This window comes from Orcinus orca, chromosome 1, assembly GCF_937001465.1.
Source record: "Orcinus orca chromosome 1, mOrcOrc1.1, whole genome shotgun sequence".
NCBI lineage: Eukaryota > Metazoa > Chordata > Mammalia > Artiodactyla > Delphinidae > Orcinus > Orcinus orca.
Window position 1 is genome coordinate 181,123,053 of NC_064559.1, and position 8,646 is coordinate 181,131,698.

The window sequence follows — 8,646 nt, forward strand, 5'->3', positions numbered from 1 at the left end:
CAATGCAAAGAAACTTTGATGAGCACTACGTGCCTCAGGGGCACATGGCTAGGCCCTTACTTCAACAGCATACCCAAAGGACTCATTAGCAACTTCTTTAAGAAAAGAAAAAAGGAAAAGAACAACACAGATTAAATTCTAATTGAACGTGAGCCAAACTTTGTCATGGTGACCCACAGCCCTGGCACTTTCAAGGATATAAAGAGCAGCAGCTGAAAGGGTTTACTCTGTTTCTCAGAAGCAATCATCCCACTGATGCAACACCCACCATGGAGTCCTGCAGCAGGTCCTCCAGGCGGGACAAGCTGGTGCTGTGGTCGCAGGAGTACTTCCGTTTGATGGATTCTTGGAGGTTCCTCAGGAATGACTCCAGGTCTCGAGCGTCACTGAAGAACTGTGGGGATAAGAGGGAGGGGTGCCTTGTGCTCAATACATCACAACACCAAGATGATAATGGAGAAAAAACAACCTTACCATGCCTGCTGATTACACAATCCTGGATTACAAAATGCCATGCCAGGGAAACAGTAGTGACAACTGCCACAAAGCCCACTGAACCCAACAGAACACTTAGTCTGCTTCACTCCTCAGAAATCACTGATCTTTCCCCTTGAGTTTTGGCTAGTGGCAGCACTTGACTGTCAGGTTTATTTCATAAAAAGCCTAGACGTTGAGTATCTCAATTCATTGATATGATTACAAAATGATCAGGGAGCTTATTTAATTAAGAGCAAATCCAAACAGAGATAACAGCTTATTTCCTCTTCCCACCCTCACCTGAAAACAAGCAGTATGTTCTTTTTTTTTTTTAATTTATTTATTTTATTTATTTATTTTTGGCTGCATTGGGTCTTTGTTGCTGCATGCCGGCTTTCTCTAGTTTCGGTGAGTGGGGGCTACTCTTCGTTGCAAGTGCACGGGCTTCTCATTGCGGTGGCTTCTCTTGTTGCGGAGCATGGGCTCTAGGCATGCAGGCTTCAGTAGCTGTGGTACGTGGCTCTAGAGCACAGGCTCAGTAGTTGTGGCGCACGGGCTTAGTTGCTCCATGGCATGTGGGATCTTCCCGGACCAGGGCTCGAACCCGTGTTCCCTGCACTGGCAGGCAGATTCTTAACCACTGCGCCACCAGGGAAGCCCAAGCAGTATGTTCTTGATGTAGCAACAGATTAAAGGAAAAAAAAAACCAAAAAAACAAAAAACGGTTCTAATATTTTACAGCCCCTCCCATCAGGAGGTGGAGTCTATTTCCCCCCCACCTCCCCGAAGCTGGGCGGGGGAACATCACTTGCTTTAGTCAATGGCACATTAATACACGTGAGAGCAGAAAAAAATGCTTGTGCACCAGGGCCTGCCTTCTCTGGCTGCTTGTGAAACACAGGTATTCTGTGAAGAAGCCTAGGATAGCCTACTGGATGCTAGAGACTTGCATGTGGACTTGTACCCCATCACCCCAACCAAATGTCAGATGTGTGAGTGTCACCATTTGGGGCCAACCAGCCCCCAACCTGCCTGCCCACTGCCTACAGCCACGTGTCACCCAGGCAAGATGAATAAAAGCCTTCAGCTGAGCCTAGCCCAGACCTTCAGCTGAGCCTAGCCCAGACTGCCAACTCACAGAATCTTGAGCCAACGGTTGTTGCTCTAAGCAACTAACTTTTGGGGTGGTGGTTTATACAGTAAAGGGTAACTGATATAGATGTGTTTCTAACCTCACCCCTCCCGTGTACATGCTTGCAGGTACACACCAACACATGCAATCACACTCACAATCTCTTGCCTGAATGAAAAAAAATATTCTCCTCATCCTCTCTGCGCGCGCGCGCGCGCACACACACACACACACACACACACACACACACACACACAATAGCCCACGTACCTGAAAGTAAGCAGTATTCTCTTTCACATGCTGCTCGACACACAAGCACAGCTGCTTCATCCACTGCAACTGGGACTGGACAGCAGCACTGTAAGCCTGCAACAACCAGGTAAAAGGACAGAAGGGCATAGGTTTAACAGACCTGCTACATATGTGTGATGCACTCTTCCAAGTACACCTCTGCTAATGCTAGAGAGGCCAACAGAGGATAAGTGGAGATACCTGCCACTTATCTGGAGAGACTGGCATCTGCTCAAAGCTTCCCACGAGACAGAGGTTTGTCTTTCATCCAACATGGTTTCATTAGAAGGGGTTACCCAGAAAAGGCCTCTTCCACACTCATTTGCAACTAAATGACCTGGTCAGCAAAACCCAGGCCTAAGCCAGTCTCTCCTGGCTTCCTCCACGGAATCTCTTCTCTGAACACAGGCACCACACCAAAAGGCACGCAGGGTCTGTCTAGACAGTTATCTGAAAAACTATGGTTCAGAATTCCCTGGCAGTCCAGTGGTTAGGACTCCACGCTTTCACTGCTGATCAGGTTCAATCCCTGATCAGGGAACTAAGATCCCACAAGCCTCACGACGTGGGGGAGAAAAAAAAAAAAAAAAAAAACTTAAAAATAAGAAAAAATACGGTTCAAGTCACTTTCCCCGTGAAGCAAGGAGTCAATATCGTTTCTGTTGTTTCACGTAGTATCCTCCTTAGACTATTAACAAAACTGTTTGCAGTCTTTTGGGGGCTGGGAAGAAAAGGGAGAAGACCCAAGACACATGACTCCCTGACACTTGGTCCAAGTCCCTCAGCAGAGCTAAGTCTCTGATTTGAATACTTGTATAGTAACAACCTCTGAGCACTTGACCCTCACACCTTCAAGTCACACACCTCCACAGTCTGCTTGGCTGGGTGGTTCTCAAGTGACAGCAGCTCGGCTGTATCTTGTAGAGACCGAAACACGTCCTGTTTCTCCTCCAGTTCCATTGTCAATTCCTGAAAATTGAATTCAATTTTATTCAGTAAGTGCTGTTAAGGGAGGAGTAGCAATAAAGAAAAAACTGTGCTCCCTGCCCTACTTTATAGGAGTCCGCAGCCCAGGGTTAGTGCCAAAATGAGAGTCATAAACAGTACACGCCAGAGGATTTCAGAGAAGAGCAAAAGTGCTGGAATTACAGGAGAATGATTCAAAAGGATATGGGATCTGAGCCAGGCCTGAGTAAGTGGGGTCACACAGCATGAGACTGAAGGCAAGAAAGGAGGGAACGTGGCTGGTGTGGATGGTTCAGGTCAGCACCCACAGAACACGGTACCTGATCCGCATCCCCGACTGGCTGGCTCCGCTCAGACTGTACCCTCAGCTGCAGTGCCCTGCTCCGCCTTTACATTCCGTTAACACTTTAGGACCTGGTTTAGAAGCCAGCTCTTCTGTGCAGCTGGGTACTGATCCTCTCTATCAGATTTGACCCCTTCTCCTCGATGCTCCCTTTCTTTACGTCTCTATCATAGCCTAATTTCTGTTCTCATACAGACTGTTTATTGTATTATAGTATCTACTGTTTCTTCTTTACTTCAGAAGAATCATATACCACTCTCTAATGAAGTTTTAAGTGCTATTAAAAAGCTTCCTATTTTCATGGGGTTCATAATATCCTGAAAAATTCTCTGAAATGTGGGCAAACTGAAAATAACAAAAAAACAATCCTACTTTCTATCTTTCACTGAAAAGCATAAAAAGCAGTGTTGCATTGGCCAATGCTGAATTTTCCTTCCCATTTTACAAACCAAGAGATGGAGACCAAACAATTGTTGAATGAATTAAAGAGAATTCAGAATTTGTAAGAAGCCAAGAACATACCTCAGTTAAACAACATTAAGCCCTATACTAAGTGCTTTGCTATATTAACTTACTAAATCTTACTTATTAACCTTTTACACAACGCTCTGAAGTGCTACTATTATCCCATTTTACAGAGGTCTAGGGAGAGTAAATGACTTGCCAAGGTCACAGAGCTAATAAGTGGAGGAATAAGAATTTGATGTTAGGTCTATCTCATTCCAAAGCCTATAACCTTGACCACAAAGTTATACTGCTTCTGAAATGATTCAATTTGCAGACTGCTGCTCTCTTCACCCAAGACACTGCCTTTCTAAATGCATTCTAAATAAATTCATTCAAGGGCTCGATTTCCCCTCTTCTCCATATACACTTTCTCACAGGAACAGATGCATTAAGCAGGGTCCCTATTTCTATCTAACAAAATGCAAATCCAGAAACCCAAGCTCTCAGCAGACTAGCCCCTCTGGCTCCTTCTGCTGCTATTACAAAATATGACAGGTCTGTTGTGCTAGACTCACAGAGAAGTAATTTTTCTTGGCTGTGATACTGGGATTGTTGTCACTCCAATCATATGCTAGTTCCTCCTCCTCCTTCTCATTCAACCAGATCAACTCAGCTGTAGCTCTGGAGACAAATTTATGCAGGCTCTGAAGGTGCCTCATCCGGAAGCTAGAAGTTTCCTAGACAAAGGCAGGATTACAAGGTTAGACTGCTAGGCTTTCATCTGTACGATATATCACATTTGACGTCAAAGCAAAGAATAGCTGAGAAAATGAACTCAGCCTTGATTTTTCAATCTCTGGGTGCTTCTCCACAGACTTAAATTTAGTACAAGTTTGGTATGGGACTCCCAGAGAGCCCGTGTCAATCCCACGCCAGGCGTGTGTGGGGCTCCCTGGATAAAGAATGATCCTGGAACTGTCCTACTCTGGACATCTTGAAAGACAGGAATGAAGAACAACAGACAGAAGAGGAGTCCCCTCCCTGTCAATCTTAAACTTCTGGTTTTTGGGAATTCCCTGGCGTTCCAGTGGTTAGGACTCCATGCTCTCACTGCTGAGGGCCCTGGTTCAATCCCTGGCTGGGGAACTAAGATCCCGCAAGCCATGCGGGGGTGGTGGCGGGGGGAGACTTAGTTTTGATGCCTCAGAGCACATACACCCACTGCTTTGGTGAAGTATGATAACTAGGATAAGCTCTACTTACTTAAAACTTTCTGGGGCAGTGGTTTTTGATCCATTAAGAAAATTGAGAAAATGTTATGATACGTATGAACAACTGCACAGTGAACAATATAAAACTAATAAACAGAAAACCAAAACAGGCTCAAACCAAGAGCTTTCTGAATTAGGGAACCACATTCTCCATGAACAGAACAAAAGAGAGTTAGTCAAAACTCACCTTCAATTTACAATACTGTGTCTCCAGCTTTCCAAGAGTTTCAACATAACTGGTATGAAAATTTTGGGACATTTTTCCCTGATAAGAAAGGAATGAAATAAAAATATATTAGAGAAACAGTAAGTAAACTATATCTACAGCATGATTTCAACTATGTAAATATTATGTCTGCACATAGATGGAGACTGGTTACTCTGAGAAAACAGAAGCTTGCACAGCAAATCTCCAGGTGAGACTGCATAGCTCAGAGCAGCACTGAGTGAGGAACAGTCCAGCAGAGTAAGCACAACTGAATGACCTCATGGTCTTGTGCTTCCAGTAATTCTGGGAGGTTTCTAAGCAAAACCTATACCTGGTGATTCCTCCAACTACTCAGCTGCTTTTTGGAAGAGGAGAGTTGAAATTTAAAATGGGAAGATAGAAAGAGTGAGGGAGAGGAGAGACCAAGTGAATAGTTTTTCTCTCCAGTTCTCTATTGCAGGTAGATGGTGAAGTGGAAAGAGCATGAACCTTTGGAGCAGAGGGCTTGAGTTTGGAAACTGCATTCACTACTTACTAATTTTGACCTTAGCTTTCAGTATCACTATTCTTTTTACTAAAAAGGGGTTAATAAAAAACACCTTTCTCACAAGGTTATTTCAAAGAGCAAGAGACGCTTCATGTGCTGAGGGGACCTGTGGTCAAGTGCTGCTCGTGGGTATCCTTCTTTTCCACAGGGACAGCTGCGCTGTGCACTGTCCCATCGTGCACAGCCACCCCAGCCTCCCATAATGGATTCTGAATGCCACACACCTCATATAGCCTGGCCTCTTTGACACTTGAGCCCAGTTCTTCCACACTGGCGTGGATGTGCTGCTGTGCTTCCAGCTGCAACTCCACACTAGGCAGGTCATTGCCCCACTCTGCTCGTTCCAGTTTCATCTGAAAAAAGGAAAAATTACAAATATAATTTACTGCTAAGTTGGCAGAAAAAGAAAACTGTCACAATCAGTTTGGACAAAGGGGCTGGGGAGAGGGGATTGAGAAAAAGGACATCTAAACTATCTCCATTTTGGTCTCTTACAGGAAAGTATGCCATAACCACCCCCAAGGAACTGGAGAATAAACCCCACCACCTATAGCAGCAGAAGCAGCCTTTTGCTGCTGCATTATGGGAATACATCCCTGCATTTACCAACCAGAAAGGCATTCCCACAGGCTGAAATGCTTAACTTTATAGTTTAGGCATTTCCCTTTATGGGGTCTCTCCATTTCACAATCAGAATGGAGATAAGAAATAAATATCTGTAAATACTAAGCTTCATTCATGCCACCAACTATTGGCCAATGGAAGAAAATTGTAAAACAGCTTGCCTTTGAATATTTTTATTTATTGGTACATGGAAAATCCATCATCCAACGATGGGAAGAATTTAATACAAAATAAAAGGGTTAGAGGATAACAGGAAAATCTTGAACTTGAACCATTATCCTAGAATACATGTAAATAATGTCCCTGAGAACTGTGAAACACAGCAGTCTTGCTTACTCTTAAGAGCTGAGACAAAAACAACAGTAGAGAAGCAGCTCCTCTGACAATGAGAGAATTTCAGAAAAGATAACAGATTTACAGACTCTGCAACTTCTTCCACCAGCTCCCACTTAGAGCACAGCTGGCTGAAGGGAAGAGATTCCTGAAGGGCTTCAAATTAGAAAAGCCTATGCATTTAGTATGGGATTTTGAGGATCTGAACTGATCCTATCCTTTCAAAATTTAATAGAGAAGGAGGCTTGGGTCCCAGGTAGCAGCAATAATTGAGGGGATCTATACAAGGGGCATAGAGCAACCTAACCCTCTGAGACAAGCTGCTGTATCCAGTAAACCTCAGTGCACTGCATAAGCACTTGGAATGTACACCCACCTGCATTTCTTCCACCCAAGACAGTAGTTCATACACAAATCGGAGGTTGCCTTCATCTTCAGAGGAGGAGATAGACACAAGTTCAGCCCGAGTCATGGGCTTTCGGAACCAGGAGGTAGAAGAAGAATGGGTTCCTCTGGTCAAGGCTTCTGCCTTCAGATGAGTAGTGGTTAAAGTAGAGGGTGGAACCAATTCAAGTGAAGTGAAATGGCCCTTCCGATACAAGTTTGTGCACTCTAGACGCAAGGTAACCAGCTCATCCTGCAAACGCATGACCCTGAAATGGAAGACGAGAAAGAAAAGATTAAATCTGTAACGTGCTTTTTAAGATAAAATCTTCCCTATCCATTTGACAAAGATGAGGTAAAAATAAAACTGAGATCACATTAGGAAAAGTGTTTTGAGAAAGAAAACGTGTTCTGTGAATGCAAGGTGATATTATTAACATCTTCATCGTTCAGAGCTGTCACTGAGGCAAATGCCAAGTCACAGCATTAACTGGAGGCAATAAATCAATACCAGTTCTTATAACTCTTGGATGATATAACAGAATAAACCATGGATTAGGGGTCAAAAGATGCGGCTCTTAGTCTCGGCTCTGTACAAAGATCCTCATCCCCTCTGTGGGTGTTGGTTTCCTCCTCCATGAAATGCTACATCGAATCACCCCAGCAGTTCTAAAGCAGACGTGGTCCCACACGGCTGCAGTTACCCGGAAGCATGTGGGGGCGTTATAAGATGCCACACAAAGATTAGGGAACCCTACAGGTACTTAGTGGGCAGGGCCAACAGTAAAGGGAGACTGTCTTCTACCATGAGAATTTTCCTGCCCCAAATACCTATAACATCCCCACTGAGACGCTGACCTCTAGCATCCAGGTTACGAGATTCAGTGCCCGACTCTTGATCCTTGAGCCTCAGCAGTAAGCAAGCCCTCCATTTAAGTCCCATGTTTCTCACCTAAAAGCCAGCTCTTCTAGCTGGTAGTAATTCTCATCCCTTAGGATCTGGAGATCCACCTGCAGCTGTCTGATGAGACCTTCACACTCCTGAATGTACATGATGACATCTGACTCACACTGCACTGGTTGTCCTGATTCCAGGTGAGCAGCGTCCTGAGAGAGAAAGGGAGAAGAAGAGTGGGAAAACTCCCATTGCTCCCACCCACTAGGACCAAGGGAGCCACGCGGTCCACTGCAATTCCAAGAGAAAGGAAGCTGGATCCCTTAACTGTTGACTTCAACCATTAGAGCACAAGGTTAGAAGTGGAAAACATGTGACATAAGAAGTGAGATAGAACAGTCAGACTTACAGCCTGCAGTGTATTCTTAGCTAATGTCAGTTTTTCTTCACAGTTCAAAGCACCATTCTGTATTTTGTTTGCAATCTGTAGCAGCAATTCCAGCCTAAAATGAGATCAAGACCATAGTCAAGTGCAGGCCTCAAAGCAGCCCAGTAAGTAATGTCACCTGCAGGCTCTGGACCCACCTCTCTACAGCTGGTCGAAGTGACTTCTCTCGCTCCAGCATCTCAATGATGAGTTTTCCCCACTCTTCTTCCACATCATTAGGGTGATAACCTTGAGGCAGTTTAATTCGGCCAAATTCAATCCATACCTAAAAAACCCAGAG

At 44.5% G+C, this 8,646-nt stretch overlaps 1 protein-coding gene across 9 annotated transcripts in view; it reads right to left on the reverse strand.

The window, feature by feature from the left end:
- Nucleotides 1-8,646, reverse strand: part of MACF1 (microtubule actin crosslinking factor 1) — a 327,256-nt gene that overhangs the window by 161,425 nt on the left and 157,185 nt on the right. For all 9 annotated transcript variants that reach the window (XM_049695358.1, XM_049695322.1, XM_049695320.1 and 6 more), the window contains exons 11-20: nucleotides 8,504-8,631; nucleotides 8,328-8,421; nucleotides 7,976-8,130; nucleotides 7,016-7,292; nucleotides 5,907-6,035; nucleotides 5,115-5,192; nucleotides 4,232-4,393; nucleotides 2,765-2,869; nucleotides 1,880-1,975; nucleotides 269-394 (exon numbers count right to left, since the gene is read on the reverse strand). In XM_049695358.1, coding sequence (XP_049551315.1) covers nucleotides 269-394; nucleotides 1,880-1,975; nucleotides 2,765-2,869; nucleotides 4,232-4,393; nucleotides 5,115-5,192; nucleotides 5,907-6,035; nucleotides 7,016-7,292; nucleotides 7,976-8,130; nucleotides 8,328-8,421; nucleotides 8,504-8,631 — 1,350 coding nt within the window. The remainder of the gene's footprint in view (nucleotides 1-268; nucleotides 395-1,879; nucleotides 1,976-2,764; nucleotides 2,870-4,231; nucleotides 4,394-5,114; nucleotides 5,193-5,906; nucleotides 6,036-7,015; nucleotides 7,293-7,975; nucleotides 8,131-8,327; nucleotides 8,422-8,503; nucleotides 8,632-8,646) is intronic.